General features: G+C 41.7%; 1 protein-coding gene across 10 annotated transcripts in view; it reads left to right on the forward strand.

Moving 5' to 3' along the window:
- SCML4 (Scm polycomb group protein like 4) overlaps nucleotides 1–17,279 on the forward strand; it is a 106,393-nt gene that overhangs the window by 43,536 nt on the left and 45,578 nt on the right. For 7 of the 10 annotated variants that reach the window (XR_004352517.1, XM_032651077.1, XM_032651076.1 and 4 more), the window contains exon 2: nucleotides 1,595–1,809. The exons of 2 other annotated variants lie outside the window; for them this stretch is intronic. Coding sequence is in view for 6 of the 8 variants with exons in the window: in XM_032651076.1 (XP_032506967.1) it covers nucleotides 1,595–1,809 (215 nt within the window). In the remaining 2 variants the exon portion in view is untranslated. Of the gene's footprint in view, nucleotides 1–1,594; nucleotides 1,810–12,056; nucleotides 12,067–17,279 lie in introns of those variants that run through there. One more of the 10 variants, XM_032651081.1, reaches the window with a different exon arrangement.

A 17,279-nucleotide genomic window follows, 5' to 3' on the forward strand; every position in this document is an offset into this window, starting at 1 on the left:
ATGATATTTCTAAGAAAAATCAAGACATTGATAGAATACTATTAATATTCAGAGAATTAACAAAGTGACCTTACATCTACAGATGATACACCCCAGATTTCCCATCATGTTTTTTTAATATTTATTTTATTTTTAATATTTATTTATTTATTTTTATTTTTGGCTGTGTCGGGTCTTAGTTGTGGCATGCAGATCTTTCGTTGCAGCTCATGAAGACTTCTCTCTAGTTGTGGCATGCAGGCTCAGTAGTTGCGGTGCCCGGGCTTAGTTGCCCCGTGGCATGTGGGATCTTAGTTCCCCGACCAGGGATCAAACCAGCATCCCCTGCATTGGAAGGCAGATTCTTAACCACTGGGCCACCAGGGGAGTCTCTTCCTTGTCATGTTTTTAAGAATTCCCACTATTTGATATTTTCATTCCTGAGTAAAGCAATCTGGTCCCTGCAGTGCTGCCCAGACCAGGGTGTAGGGATTGCTTCTATTGTCTTTTCCAATTCTTTCAGCAGCCTTTTGAGAAAGAGCCTCTCATTTCCACTATTAGGTATCACTAATGCTCAGAAATGAATTTTATCACCTAACATCACCCCTGAATTAAAGTCTAAAGTTCTGTCCCACTTGTCACTTTCCTGAACATTCCAGGAAATGTGATCCTTGAGCTCATGATACAGCTGCGTTCTCTAGGTTGAGGTTGATCAACTACCTCTTGCTGCAAGATTTAGCCAACTTTACTTGAGAAGCTTATTATAAGTATTTTTAATGCTAAGCATATTATAGTACGGGGGGAAAGGATTTGTATGTGGTGAACAATTACCCATAGTCCCACTATCTTTACCATTGGCAGCATTTTCGCACGTTTCCTTCTAGTTTTTCACCACATAAATTTTTGCAGAGTTGAAATAACTTTTATGTGCAATTTGTGTGATGCTTTTTCACTCAACCTCATGTTATTAAAAATATTGTTAAAGGCTTGTAACTAGTTGACTGTTTTATTCTGTAGATATATTAACCATTCCCCTATTGCTTGTTATCGGGCTCTATCCATTTTATTTTTGCAGTTCTGAATCATGTCAAAATGAACATCTCTGTATGCAAATCTCTGTCCACATTTTGATAGGAGACATAATCAACATTAATCCAATTGATTTGTACTGTTAAATTTCTTTCATGGGAAAAAAAGGGTCATAACCATCTGTCACCCAACCAAAGGGTAGGAGTGAATGTGAGAAAATGGTTGTGTTTATTTAATACTGTTATTATTTCAGCTCAGAGTTGAACTGAGGCACATAGGTGAAGTTGTCTCCTTGCTGATGACACCATCAGTTGTGCTTGTTGCTGGGAAGCTGTTGTCCTCTTCACCTAGCCAGTATCTTCCCTACTTCACTATAGTCCCATGGAAATTCACTATCCTTGAAATTATACCAGGAGCCCAACAACACTTTAAAAGCTCCTACTGGTGCCTGGCTCTCTCATATTTGGTTTTCCCCTCCCTTAAGGGGTAGGTATGGCCAAAATCACCAAACCGGATCCATGTTTGCCTTGCAAACCAAACAAACTCTTCTGTTTTTGTTTTGCTTTGTGTCTGGACTAATTCTTAGCACCTCTTCTGCCTGTGAGCGATTTGTCACTTCCTTCTGTAAGACTGGCACCAGCAGAAATGCAGTCTCAGAGGATCCCGGGGAGAAAGCGAGGCCGACCCCCACTTCACTCAACACCTATGAAGATGGCAGTTCATAACCTTTATTCTGCTTCAGCTGGTTCTTTACCAGCAGTGAAGATCCCAAAGAAAAGAGGGCGGAAACCCGGGTACAAGGTATGGCTCCATCATCTCCTTTCTCCAAAGTGCAACTGGGCTGGGGCATGGCGCTTGGGCAGAACTCCAGTGCAAAATGTGATGAGAGGTTGGAAACTGGGTAAAGACAGGGTGAGAAATAAGTTTCTCTCAATGAAGCATGTGACAGACGAGGCTTCATTGTTGCAACATGGCACACAATACATGCTGTCGCTGTCATGTGCATTTTTACAAGTGGAGAAAGCAAATTACACCAGATGGGGAAAGTTGTAAGGCGAGCAGATTTTAGGGTCATAGCTAAACACACATTATTAAGCCTCGCATCTCAATGAACATTTCAGACACTGAACTTTCCCCTGACTGTTCTTATGAGGGCGACTCTGGAAGCCACTTTCCAGAACTCATTTGTCATTAATTTCAGTAGAAGCAGATGATGTCCCTGAGACATTTAAATTAATAATGCGAGCAAGCTAGTGTCAAAGGTCGTGAAGAGTTTTCCCTAATAGAGCCTCAATAAGGGGACTCATCATGAAAATTCAGGGTGTTAATTCATAGTTTCCTGCTTACAAAAGGCGCTGACATCAAGATTGGCTACAAGGAGACATATCAGGCAAAATGAAAATCCTGTTACTCTTTCAAGAATTAATGATTTGGCGAGGCTGTGGGGTGGAGAATAAATTCTCTGATGTAACTGAAATCACATAAAACAACCCAAACCCGAGGGAGAGCTTCTCCTCTAAGATGTTTTTGAAGAGTCTGCTAGAGAAGAAAGATCATTGAGTTGTTTTCCATGAGCCTTTCGGGCATTAGAAAATGAGCTTCAGAAGTTTTCCTTCGTCTATTTTTCTAGAAGTAAAGAGCTTATGTTTCCATCTTGAGATCTGAATACGCAAACCAAAATGCAAATTGGCAATTAACTCCCATATATTTAGGAAAATGTATGGAAATTATTTCATGTCAGCAGAAAGACAAAGCTTCCGGAAGAATTGGTAATGAATTCAGCCTCTATCCCTTTGGTTCTCCACAGTTCTTCCAACTGCTGGAAAATAGACACAATAGGTAGGGGGGAGGTGACTTAAAGTTATTTGGGGGTCACTGGTTTTAGTAAAAGAAGCTTTTACTCAGCCAGCTCTTGAAGCAAAGGCTTCTGTCACTGGTTATTTTTTTAACAAAGAGAGCTTCCTTTTTCTCATGGGTGCACCGGTTTCGGAATTGTGTCTCTGAAGCTGGCCCAGGGCAGGTCTCTCTGCTCAGCTACCTGTGCAGTTGCTGGGGTCTGGGAATTGCATCTGGAAGGCTGGAGCAGGGCAGCCCTTCTGTTTATAGAGCCAGGGAGTGAATCCAGGATCTAAAGAAACACACTGAAAAATTTTCTCTCCTATTTGGCCTTTCTCCTGCTCCCCTGGGAGCTGTGACCCAAGAAAGAAAATTACCGACAGACACAGCATTTCTGGGGCCAGGAAAAATGGAAATTCACTCTGTGGAATGAACCCAACTTTGCAATTTTCCTGTCTCCTGAAAAAGGCAGTTTTCAGTTCTCCTAACACTCAGAGACAGCTCAAGGCAGGAAGAAAGCTTTGGAGACAGTTAGCTGACATACGGGCCCTGCACATGGCAGGTGGATCTTATTCCCATGCCTCACAGGGTGTCTTTTCTGGGGACAACAGGCCACAGCTCTTCTTTCAGTCCACCTCCCACATATTTGAGGAAATTGTGGGAATTATTTCAGGCCAGCAGCTTCCCAAGCCATGGGCTTCGTGTTCGAGAAAAACGGCTCCAAACTGGGTGCCAGTCTGTATGCAGTCCCGACCCACTCGTGGTGACAGGAGCAAAAGGTCTAAAGTCTTCAGAAAGCTAAAATAATTCCACCTAAAGGATCAAACTTTATTCGTTTTTTTTTTTGGCTGTATTGGGTCTTCGTTGCTGCACATAGGCTTTCTGTAGTTGCAGCGAGCAGGGGCTACTCTTAGTTGCGGTGCATAGGCTTCTCATTGTGGTGGCTTCTCTTGTTGTGGAGCACAGGCTCTAGGCACGCGGGCTTCAGTCATTGTGGCACGCAGGCTCAGTAGTTGTGGCGCACAGGCTTAGTTGCTCTGTGGCATGTGGAATCTTCCCGGACCAGGGCTCAAACCTGTGTCCCCTGCATTGGAAGGCGGATTCTTAACCACTGCACTACCAGTAAAGTCCCAGGATTGTCCTTTATTCTGAAATATCTGCTTCCTGCTATTTTTGTGTTAAAGTTTATTAAGTGTCGTATATTGTAAGGGTTTGGTAATCCTAAAAATATGTCCTTACTTGGCAAAGTAAAGTTAACAATGTATTAAGTCTCTCCAGTTTTATTTTGACAATTTCTTAGACCCCGAAGCCCCATTTTACCAGTAATGAAATGGTTTTAATTGTGGAGATGCTAGCAAGGAAAGTGTACAGTTTGATTCCATTTACCAAATGGCCACTCATTTGGCAATTTTAACTACCTGGGACACAGCTGGGGAGCCAGAGTTGTTAACAAAAAATCCTGAGCAAGTGAAATAAGATATTACTTGGTCTACCCTTAAAGATCTTGTATTTTATTACTAAGAAAATGCTTCCAAACCCTTCCTCAGTGTCTGTTTACCTTTATTGTAGATGCATTTCTTACAAGCTTGATTATTGCAGTTTAATAGCCTTTGATTTGAAGGGGAAGATATTTTGGGGAGAAGATTGCACACACAGCTGGATACTGAAAGTATAATTATATGATATCATGTTAATAATTTAGAACAATAAAATATACAATAATATTATCAGTTATAAAATTATAACACTATAACTTTATGTCAGCACATTATTATATTTATATTAACAATATTATCTTAATAAAATGATAAGTATTGAGCCAGGAGATTCTGAGGATGCCTCGTTGTACCAACTGTATCATAGGTTTGTGCTAGTTGACATTTGTCTCTTCTTACCTGGTGCTGTCCCAAGCTGCTCTGTCAATCACCTCTGTGTCCCTGCACGTGTGGAAACTCTCTCTGGTCCAAGTATGGGTATAAGCCTCTCCCTTTAAGGCCCAAGCACAGCTAACACAGGCTGTGATATTTAACCTCTTCTCTGAGTCTTGAGAGTAACATGAGCAAATTATAGACAGAAAAGGAAGGGTTTAACTGGCATTCAGATGTGAGTGCTCCAGAGTTCATGGCTCATTCCTCCTCCCAGGGCCCATCTGACCGTGTCTCTTGGCCCCGGCCTGCAGCCACTTTGCTGGGGCATGCTTGCTGCTGTGAGTATCATTTTATGGCCTTGCTGCCCCCTTCTCACCCCAGTCAAAAGAAGGAAAAACCCCTTAACGTCATATTTTCTCCGAAGAGCCATACTCTGCCATGAAAACAGCTTTCTTCATTATAAAACAGAACATTTACATCTCAGTTTGAAGAATCTGCTGTTGATTTAGGTCCTCAGTTCAGAGACTCTCCAAGGTCAACAGGTGGATTTTCCTTACATTTCATGATGAAGGAGACCATGGAAGTCTTTTTAAAAAGATAAAGAGAGAGGGTCTGCACCAGGGATAAACCCTAACTTGCATTCAGTAGACATAGCTGATTATAATGGCTCCAAATAGCGGGATTTTCAGCTTCTGTGTCTTTATGATTTAAGCAGGAAGAAAAAAGTGCCGGTTTTTTAAGATAGCCATTTGTCCCCGGTACACAATAATAATAAATAATACTAATAGCAATAATAGTCATAAGTAACACTTACTGAGCACTTCTACATTTGAGTCTCTGGGCCTAAGCACTTTATATATATATTTCTTATAGATCCTTGATAATTTCATAGTGAGAGAAGTCAGAAAAACTGCAGGAATTAGGCATGAGCTAACCATGCCCCGCAGCCTGAGGCCACATACTGTCCGGCCAGCAGCCCTCTCCACCTCAGCAATCTCTTTGTATTACTGTTCAGAATAGTATTTGTGTTTCCTGATTCAAAAAAGAGTAGATTACTTTCTGTCTGCTCTGTTTAACTGGCTAAGAAAAGTGTAACATGCTCTAGAAAGAATATCATCTCTGAAATATTAAAAACAAATAGTTTATATGTTCTAAAATGTTAATAATTGTATCATTCAGCATACAAATTCAGCTGCTGTAACAAAGGCCAAAGAACAGTGGCTTAAAGAAGATAGAAACGGATTTCTCTCTCATGTTACTGTCTGGGAAGGCCATGTGGGGCTGATTCGATGACTCCACCGTGTGGAGGACCCAGGCTCCTTTTATTTGTTAAGTTTTTTTTTTTTTTTTTTTTTTTCCGGTGTGTGGGCCTCTGACTGTTGAGGCCCCTCCCGTTGCGGAGCACAGGCTCCGGACGCGCAGGCTCAGTGGCCATGGCTCACGGGCCCAGCCTTTCCGCGGCATGTGGGATCTTCCCGGACCGGGCCACGAACCGGTGTCACCTGCATCAGCAGGCGGACTCTCAACCACTGCGCCACCAGGGAAGCCCCAGGCTCCTTTTATATTGTTGCTCTGCTATCTTAAGACACAGTCTCTACCTCATGCTCTAAGGTGGCTCCTCCAGGTCCCACCATCCCACTACTTTGGCCAGCAGAATGGGGACAGAGGTGGTGGAGGGCACGTTGTTCCCCTTTAAAGGTGAAACCTTCAGAGTTGTACACACCCTCACACTTGCAACTCACTGGCCAGGAAGTGAGTCACTTGGCCACACTTAGCTCCACAGGAGGCGGGAAAATGTAGTGCTGAGCGACCACGTGATAAGCTGAAATCCAGGGATTCCATTAGTAAATGAAGAAAGGAGCATGGATATTTGGGAAGAGCCAGCAATTTCTGCTAACTATTGAAAGGACGGTCTTCCGTTAACTGGTAAATTCACTTTATAAAGAAAGTAATTTTCTAAAGAGCGAGAGTAAATGCAGCATTTTGTTTTGTTCCTCCTTTCTTATTGTCATCCTTCCCCCCCCCCCGAAAAAGTATGTGTTCTTGGCACTGTGTAACAAGGACGTCAGGTTAACAAAAATCTCAATTAAGAGAATGTTCAAACTTGAGTAGAAAGGGTTTGTTTGTTTGTTTGTTCCAACATTTGTTTAAAGCCTCTTTCTAAAGTGTGTTTTCATTATAACTGTTGAATTGGCTTCAGTGCGTCTTTGATTATCCAGATCTTGTATTGCCTTAAGAGTCATAGTTAGGAACACTAACGGCAGCATAATAGTGTGGAAGAGAAGAATCGATATCTAACCTTTCCTGTGCTTATTTTCAAGATCCCCCTCTTGCTGATGGTGCATATGAAGTACCACCTGTGGCCCGTGAGGGAAATGACTACAAAGGCACTAGGCAGGGGCCATTCCCTTGGGCTGAACGGTGTGCAACATCTAGGGAGGGGACGGTGTCTCCTGGGGTTTTCTGTGACCCTCCTGCCCTCAGCCCAGGGCTGGAGCAATGGTCAGGAGTGAAGCTAAGCAGTGTATCTGGGACAGCGGTATCTGGTGAATGTTTCCTGACCAGCATTCTGAGTGTAACTCAGACATGAATGTTAGTTGGTATTTTCACTTATGTTAAGGAGTGAGAGAAATGTAAACAGTGAAGTTGTATGTTGGAATTTCACTCATTTGTCAAGGATGTGGTTGACTTCTTTGCTGAATTGGATAATAGTTTGTGAAAACAAAAAATATTTGTTTTTTCATTCTATTTGCTGTGTAATGGCTACAGACAAGACAAACTTTTAAGTTTAATTTGCATTTTTAATATTTTCTCCATCGCTCTCTTAAGCCTATAGGTCAGCACAACAGTAAATCCAGCCCTATTTGTAGCATTTGCCAATTTCCAAGGTGTAGATATTCCCAACATGGCCAGTTTCAAGGCACCAATGTGACTTTCCTGAACGTGGAGTTGGTAAAAGATGTGCTGTAGAATCACTCTTGTACTCTATTTCCACACAGATGCAACAGTAAAATAATTAGAAAGTGATGAGTTTTGAGTATCTATTACCTTTGTTCTTAATATATTTTAAAAATTAATACTCTACGTGTATGCACTTTAACTTTTAATAATTGCTGTGTTTAACAAACAACTTGCAATATTCCTGAAATTTTAACAATCACCTCTTGTGAACCAATAGAAGCTGCTCCACCTCCCCGCTGCTCTGAGCTCTGCTATGTGCAGGATGCCTGTGAGTGTATGTTCCATATCCCCACTCTCATCTTCAGGGCTGACCCCACGCCTGCTGGTGCATAGAACTTGGCTCCCTCACCAGTTTCTGTAAGAAACTCCATCACAATAAGCATTCCTTGAAATGTGTGGTCTCTACTAAAGATGGTTGGAGTCACAGGGCAGCATCGACATTCATTAAATACTTCACATGGATGGATCTGTTTTTCTGCATCCCACTTTATCCAATGATGATAGTTATTTTTGTTTTCCTTTTTCTTCCTTCTGTCTCCTCGTACTCACGGAGTACGGGCTTCACGGGCTTCCCTGTCTCCTCTCTCTGCCGCCCTCTGTCAGGAGGAAATTAACCCATTCTTCTCAGCCCCACCCAGGCAGGATGGTAGCACCACCTCTGCCTCCATGCACACTAACCCTAGGGCGGGGAACTCTCTCTTCTGGGGTTTTCTGTGACCTTCCCCGCCCTCCTGCCCTCACCCCAGGGCTGGAGCAATGGTCAGGGGTGAGGCTAAGCAGTAGGCCTGGGGCAGCGGTATCTGGTGAATGTTTCCTGACCAGCATTCTGAGTGTAACTCAGATATAGATGTTAATTGGTATTTTCACTTATGCTAAGGAGTAAGAGAAATGTAAACAAGACCAAAGGATACTGGCTCCTCCATCCCTCGCATGTTTAATCTCTCCCAAGGGAAAGGAGAAAAAGGTGTGGGTAAACCCAGAAACAGGCTGACTCCTCGGAATGGAATTAGGCCATTGGCCACAAACTTCTTGTTTTTGGAGCTGATTTGCATTTCCAACAGGCAAGATTTTTAGACTAAAGTCTAACGTTAAATACGGTGAGGTATTCAATTTTCCCTAACCCTGCTCCCTGAATCTCCGCAGAACCATGAGGGAGTTTTCTGTGAAGAAAGAGAGTGAGCCTAAAGGAGGAGTGTGCCCCCAAGGAAAGCTATGGGCAGGGACGTGGACAAAGCTATCCTCGAATGGTGTGGGAGAGGAAGGAAGGGAGAGAAAACATGATTTTTAAAAAATAGAATCTGGTACATCAGTTTCCTAGGGCTGCTGTAACACAATACAACAAACTGGGTGGCTTAAACAGTGCAAATTTTTAAAAAATTTTATTGAAATATAGTTGATTTACAATGTTGTATTAATTTCATGTTAGATATACATATATATCACTTAATATATATATATATACATGTTAGATATATGTATTACTAATATATATGTATTACTGAATATGTATATTCTTCTTCAGATTCTTTTCCATTATAGGTTATTATAAGATATGGACTATAGTTCCCTGTACTATATAGTAGGTCCTTGTTAATCTATTTTATATATAGTAGTGTGTATCTGTTAATTCCACACTTCTAATTTATCCCCCCCCCCCCTTTCTCCTTTGGTAACCATAAGTTTATTTTCATGTCTGTGAGTCTATTTCTATTTTGTGAATAAGTTCATTTGTATCATTTTTTTAGATTCCACATATAAGTGATACCATATGATATTTGTCTTTGTCTGATTTACTTCACTTAGTATAATAACCTTTAGGTCCATCCATGTTGCTGCAAAAGGCATTATTTCATTCTTTTTTATGGCTGGGTAATATTCTATTGTGTATATATACCACGACTTCTTTATCTATTCATCTGTCGATGGAACAACAGAAATTTATTGTCTCACAGTTCTGCAGTCTGGAAATCTGAGATCAAGACCAGCCAGGTTGGTTCCTTCTGAGGGCTGGGAGGGAGGATCTGTTGTTGCAGGCCTCTCTCCTAGCTTTGGGGGGCCTCCAGTGTTCTTTGGATTGTGGATGGCATTCTCCCTGCATCTTCACATTGTCTTCCCTCTGTACATGTTTGTCTGTGTGTCCAAATTTCCCCTTTCTATAAGGACGCAGTCATATTGGATCAGGGCCCACTCTAATGAACTTATCTTAACTTGATCATCTGCAAAGACCCTATTTCCCAATAAGGTCACATTCACAGGTACTGGGGGTTAGGACTTCAACACCTTTTGGTGGGGAGACACATTTTAATCCGTAGCATCCAGTATAATAATCTTTATCTTGTAACTAGACATTTAGTCCATTTATATTTAAAGTAATTATTGATAAATTTGGGTATAAATCTATGTCTTATTTTCTGTATTCTATTTGTCTCACTCATTCTGTGTTCCTTTTACCTGTCTTTCCTGCCTTCTTTTGGATTTTTAAGCATATAATTCTTTCTTTTCTACTTCTTGAAGTTTAAGCACTATGTTTTCTATTGTATTACTGATTGCTCTAGAAATTATGGCATGCTTACGTACTAGAGTTTTCTAAAGTTAACCTTACCTTTGCTTCTTCCTAGATCATACAAGGACCCTAGGACACTTTAACTCCATTTATCTCCCCACTTCAATATTACTGTCGTCACACATCTTAATTCTTTTTTGCTTTTTTAATCCCTCAAAACAATTATTTTTGTTTTGTACAGTTATTTTCATTTAGATTCACCTGCTTATTTACCACTTAAAAAAATTCTTCATTTCTTTTTGCATATCATACATTCTACCTGAAATCACTTTCCATTTCCTGCAGTACATCTTTTAGAAGTCCCTTTAATATAGATCCTCTAGTGATGAATTCTCTTAGCTTTTGTTGTCTGGAAGTACTTTTATTTCATCTTCACTTTAGGAAAAAAATATTTTTGCTGGGTGTAGAATTCTAGGTTGTTAATTTCCTTGCAGCACATTGAAGGTATTATTCCATTTATTTTCTGGGGCCCATTGTTGTAAAGAACTCAGCTCTCCATCTGGTTTATGTGAGTGTTCCCTGGCAGGTTTTGTATTTTTAAGCTAATTTTAAGATTTTTTTCTTTGTCTTCAGTGTTCTACAATTTCATTCTGTTGTGTCTACCTGTGGATTTCTTTTTTATTCATCTTATTTAGAGTTTGGTGGGCTTCCTGAATCTGTGGATTAGAACTTTCATCAGATCTGGAAAATTCTTAGCCATTCTCTTTTTAAATATAACCTCTGTTCCATTCTTTCTGAAACTCTAATGTTAAAACTTCTCATATTCGCATTGTCTTTTAACATTCCCTCAATAGTTTTTATCTATTTGTCTCTATGCTACTTTTTGGTGAATTTCTTCTGACGTATCTTCTGGCACACTAATTCTTTCTTTAGCTATATTTAGTATGCTGTTAAATCTGTTTATTTAGTTTTTAATTTTAGTTATTGTATAGAAGTTAAATTTGGTTCTTTTACATTTTGCTATGCTATTTTTTATAGTTTTCTGTTCTCCAGAGATATTTTCAAACTTGTTATTTATATCTTTATACATAGTATCACACTTGCTTTTAGAATCTAAGTCTGATAATTGAAATATCTTAAGTATTTTATTTATTTATTTAATTTTATTTATTTATTTTTGGCTGCATTGGGTCTTTGTTACTGTGCGCAGGCTTTCTCTAGTTGCGGCAAGCAGAGGCTACTCTTCGTTGCGGTGCGCGGGCTTCTCATAAAAAGAAAGAAGTGGTGGCTTCTCTTATTGTAGAACACAGGCTCTAGTCGCACGCGGGCTTCAGTAGTTGTGGCACGTGAGCTCAGTAGTTGTAGTGCACAGGCTTAGTTGCTCCCCGGCATGTAGGATCTTCCCGGACCAGGGCTTGAACCCGTGTCCCCTGTACTGGCAGGTGGATTCTTAACCACTGTGGCACCAGAGAAGCCCAGTTTCTGGGGTTTTACTGCTGTGTGTTTTTATTGCCCATTCTTGCTTTGGTTCCTTGCTTCCTTGTGTGTTTGGGCTGTGTTATTCACTGGCTTTGAAAAATTATTTTGGGGACTTCTTTGAGGCCTTTCTCCAGAGATGATTTGTGTTTGTTTTTCCAGGTAACCTGAGAGCACTGCCAGATTGGGTAATTTTTTTTTTTTTTTTTTTTTTTGCAGTATATGGGCCTCTCACTGTTGTGGCCTCTCCCGTTGTGGAGCACAGGCTCCGGACGCGCAGGCTTAGCACCCATGGCTCACGGGCCCAGCCGCTCCGCGGCATGTGGGATCTTCCTGGACCAGGGCACGAACCTGTGTCCCCTGCATCGGCATGCAGACTCTCAACCACTGCGCCACCAGGGAAGCCCAGATTGGGTAAATTTTAAACTAACTTCCCAGGCTGAAGTTTTCTTGGTTGCCCAAGTTCTGTGAATTTGAGCTGCAAATCTGTGTGAGCTCTGGCTTGGTGGCAATATCTTCCCAGGGATTCTGCACACCCCCTCCCCCAGTGTCAAGGCAACTTTCCTTAGAGTCAGGTATGGGTTGGGTAGGGCAGGACAAGTTTACAGCTAGCTTACCCTTACCCTGAGGTTGTAGCCCTTTGGGTGAGCCCTGATCCATGGCAATTCCAAGGCCTAGATTTCACCTATATTTGGGCCCAATTATCCTTTATATATTGTTAGCGCCTCCATACTTTTACTAATCTTACATTTTATCCATTGTTGGTAGTTGTTTTCAGTTGATCCAAATAACATAGTTTTCTATATTCCCAGAAACAAAACTCCGAAGAAATTTAGGATGCCACATTTCTTCTAATCAACATTCAAAATATGGCACTGACACTGGTTTTATCTCAAACTCTTTAAGGTTTTCAGAAATAGTCTAATGCAAGATACATACACACATTACGAGTTGGAATAGAACTTAGAAACCAACAAGCTGGGATTTTGCAGGTGGTCCAGTGGTTAAGACTCTGTGCTTCCACTGCAGGGGGCATGGGTTTGATCCCTGGTCCGGGAACTAAGATCCTGTATGCTGAGTGGCAAGGCCAAAAAAAAAAAGCCAACAACCCTACCCACATTAATGGCTTTGGAAGATGAAGCCCAGAGACACTGAATGGGTTGCTCAGAGTCCCATGTGAGTCAGGGGCAGAACCAGGATTAGAACCCCAGCCCTCTCTGAGTCCTATGTTCTCACCACTCCCCTGCAGCTCATTGGGCAATGTGAAATCATGTCAGTTCTCAGTGTTCATTTCCCAGATGAGGAAATGTGGATGCTCGACTTCTTTTTCACGTCCTCTCCCAGAAGTTCTGCATAGAATATTTCCTGTCATATTCTGAAATTTTACTGCTTGAGTATTAGAGGAGGAATGTTTTGAACCTTAGACACAAGCCAGTGTTATGGCTTCCCCAAAGTTAACTAAACGAGCAACAAGTAAAATGCTAATGTTTTAAACTAATGTAATAAAAATATACTATCAAACAAAGTTTATGTGAATAAATCTAGAAGTTATCTTTGATTTTGCACTTTCTCTCTCTAATCACCTTAATTCCACCTCCAAAGTACACCTGAATCCAACCAATTCTTTCTGTTTTCACTACTTTCACCCTAGTTCAGCCACCTATGCATCTTGCCTGAACCATATGATAACCTCCTCACTAGTATTCTTTTCTCTATTTTGCCTCTCCCCATCCATTCTCTGTATAGCAGCCATACTTAATTTTATAAAGTAAAAACTGGGTTGTGTCTTTCTCTGCTTAAAATTCTCTAATTGTTTCCATAACTCCTAGAATAAAATCCAAACTTTTTAATCTGACTGTATTTATTTACTAGGAGTGCTATAACGAAGTACCACAAACTGGGTATCTTAAAACAACAGTTCTGGAGGCTAGAAGTCCAAAATCAAGGTGTTGGAAGGGCCATGCTCTCTCTGAAGGTTCTAGGGTAGGATCCTTCCTTGACTCTTCCTAGCTTCTAGTGGTTGCCTGCAATCCTTGGTGTTCTTGGTTGTAGACATATCACTCCAATTTCTGCCTCCATTGTCACATGGGATTCTCCCTGTGTGTCTGTGTCTGTGTCCAAATTTCCCTCTTCTTTTTTTTTTTTTTTTTTTTTTTTTTGCGGTACGCTGGCCTCTCACTGCTGTGGCCTCTCCCGTTACGGAGCACAGGCTCCGGACGCGCAGGCTCAGCGGCCACGGCTCACAGAGCCCAGCTGCTCTGCGGCATGTGGGATCTTCCCGGACCGGGGCGCGAACCCGTGTCCCCTGCATCGGCAGGCGGACTCCCAACCACTGCGCCACCAGGGAAGCCCTCCCTCTTCTTATAAGGACACCAGTCATTGACATTAGGGCCCACTCTAATCCAGTATGGCCTCATCTTAACTTGATTACATCTGCAAATACCCTATTTCCAAGTCAAGTCCCATTCACAGGTACTGGGAGTTAGGACTTGAACAAGTCTTTTTTGAGAGGGACATGATTCAATCTACAACACTGACTTAGAAAACCCTCATGATTGTGCCCTGACCACCTAGCTAACCTCATCTTGCATCCTTCTGCCTCTTGCTCATAATTCCAGCCACTCTAGCTTCCTGGTTCTTTGACGAAGGCAAGCTTTAGGAGGCTTACACTGACCACTCTGTCTCCTTCGAAAGTTCTTTCCTCAGCCTCCCTCTTTTTTTTCCTATAAATTTTATTTATTTATTTATTGGCCTTATTGGGTCTTTGTTGCTGCGTGTAGGCTTTCTCTAGTTGTGGCGAGCGGGGGCTACTCTTCATTGCAGTGCGCGGGCTTCTCATTGCGGTGGCTTCTCTTGTTGCAGAGCACGGGCTCTAGGCGTGCGGGCTTCAGTAGTTGTGGCATGCAGGATCAGTAGTTGTGGCTTGTGGGCTCTAGAGCTCAGGCTCAGTAGTTGTGTCACACAGGCTTAGTTGCTCCGCAGCAGGTAGGATCTTCCCGCACCAGGGCTCGAACCCATGTCCTCTGCATTGGCAGGCGGATTCTTAACCACTGAGCCACCAAGGAAGCCCTCAGCCTCCCTCTTGTCATTCAGATCTTGATGTAGGTGTCACCTCCTTATCAGCCTACACTAGTCACCGGGTCCCTTTTTATCACATCTCCATATTTTACTTCTCAGAGTAGTACTTATCACAATTTGACATTTTTGTTGTGTTTCTTATTTGTTTCCTCCACTATGATATTACCTCATCAAGAACAATGACCTTATCTCCCCCATTTACAGATGTATCCTCAGCACCTACAACAGTTTCCCGCACACAGTAGGTGCTCAATAAATATTTGTTGAGTAAATGACTGCCTCATGGAATGAATTTTTTTCCCTTTTTAGACTTAGCTTAAATGATACAACTTGGAAAGGGCAGCTCCTGCCTAAGCAGTACTTAACGTACTGGGAACATTTCTTAAAGGGGATCGTGTGCAATGTGTAAGGTAGGAGGGTGGGCCTTCAAAGATTTGGGAAGATGTGATCCCAAGTGGGTAAGTGTAGAAAATGTAGATGGGTCCTAGAAGAAAGACGGGCAATTTCCCTTTCCTGCCATGGCTACATGAACAAGAAACTTGGAACTCATTTGTATTTCTGGAATTTCTAATAATAAAATCATAATACTAGCAGCAATAATGATCAGAAATACTTATTGAGTTCTTACTTTGCATTAGCCCTATGCTAAATGTTTACACTTCATTCTTGTCACATCCTTGTGAGAAGGTGCTGTTATCCTTACCTTACAGATGAGGAAAGGTAGGCTCTGAAAGGCTAAGTAGCGAGACTGAGGACAGGGTTAGTGAGGCTCCATTGTATGCGCCTACTGCTATCCTGAACTTATTTTAGTTTTGCTTTGCTGCTTCATCCTCTGCTGGTGTGCAGGCAGGCTCTACACATCTTCATACTTCCCCCGACCACAGTCTGTATCCTTCATTTACCAACCTCTTGTTGTCAATCTAACAAATACTCTTTAGTCAGTACTTCTGTTTCTCCACACTTGCATATTTCTGGAAAAATACTTGAATTTTACATCAGCTGATCCCTTCTTCTTTAGTGTGCCCTGGCCACACATCTCAGTTTGCAGACAAATCCCCTCCCAACTCTGTGCAGTGATTTTCTAGCAAGTGTCTTAGAGAAGGTCTTCCCCTGAAGACAGCGGGAGCAAGAAACTCTCCAGGCCCATATCTTGGATCTGTGAACGGAAAAGAAAGATGAGCTGATCCCAGATTCCCCAGACCCTTTGGTGGAGACTCCAGCTGGCAGGGGCCGCCTCTTCCTCTCTGTTTGACCCCACCATGATGCTTTAAGAAGGCAAAGCACAGCCACTGGCAACCATGCCCTGGATGAGGAGTCGCCATACCCATTTGATCGAGGTTTTGAATTTCAGGTAAAGGTGCCAACTTTGCCAGCATCTGTGCAGGCTGTTGGCTTCGAAGGCCAAGGATTAGCTCCTGCATGTCAGAGCAAGGCATCCTGGGCAGCAAATCTTCTTCCAGTCTTACTCAGCCAAGAAAGAGGCCTCTCCTCCCTCCTTCCTCTTTATTTTCCCCAGTTTATTCTGCCAGATTCTGTTTTGAATATTTTTAAAATAAACTATATTTTAGAACAGTTTTAGGTTTAGAGAAGGGTTGCAAATATACAGAGGATTCTCATATACCCGACACCTAGTTCCTCCTGTAGCTAACATCTTACATTTTTATGGTACAGTTGTCACAGCTAGTGAACCAATAATACATTATTGTTAAATAAGGTCCATATTTTATTGAAATTCATTAGTTTTCCCCTATTTTGTTCCAGAATACATCCAGCATACCTCATCACATTTAGTCATCATGTCTCCTTTGGCTCCTCTGGGCTGTGAAAATTTCTTAGAATTTTCTTGTTTTTGATGACATTGGCAGTTTTGAGGAGTATTGGTCAAGTATTCTATAAAATGTTCTGCAACTTGGGTTTTTTGAAGTTTATCCCATGATTAGATGGGAGTTATGGATTTTTGGAAAAAAGATCTCAGAGGTAAGGTGCCATTCCCATGACGTCATATCAAGGGTGCAAACTATCAACATGGTTTATCACTGTGGATGGTGATCTGGATCCCCTGGCTGAAGTGGTGTGTGACCAGTTTCTCCACTGTAAAGTTACTTTTCCCCCCATTCCCATGCTGTCCTCTTTGGAAGGAAGTCACTATGTGTGGCCCACACTTAAGGAGGAGGAGTTATACTCCACGATAAAATATTTGGAATTTTTATACATGGGAGATCTGTTGATTCTCCCCATGTATTTACTTAGTCAGTCACTCATTTATGTGAGTATGGAGTCATGGATATTCACTGTATACTTTGAATTATAACCCACTACTACCCTCTTTATCTGTTGCTCGTGTTGCTCCAGGTTTGGCCATTGAAAGCTCTTTCAGTTGACTCCCGTGTCCCTATGACCTACCGCTCTCCCTTTTCTAGGTTACCTTACTTTTGATTCATTCTTTATATTAAGCAATGAGATAGAAATTTCAGAATGCTGAGTCAAAGGATATTCCTACTGATGATTTACCCTCTTACCAAAAGGATATTTTTTTAAAAGTCATATAC

Source organism: Phocoena sinus, chromosome 12, assembly GCF_008692025.1.
Source record: "Phocoena sinus isolate mPhoSin1 chromosome 12, mPhoSin1.pri, whole genome shotgun sequence".
NCBI classification, from domain to species: domain Eukaryota; kingdom Metazoa; phylum Chordata; class Mammalia; order Artiodactyla; family Phocoenidae; genus Phocoena; species Phocoena sinus.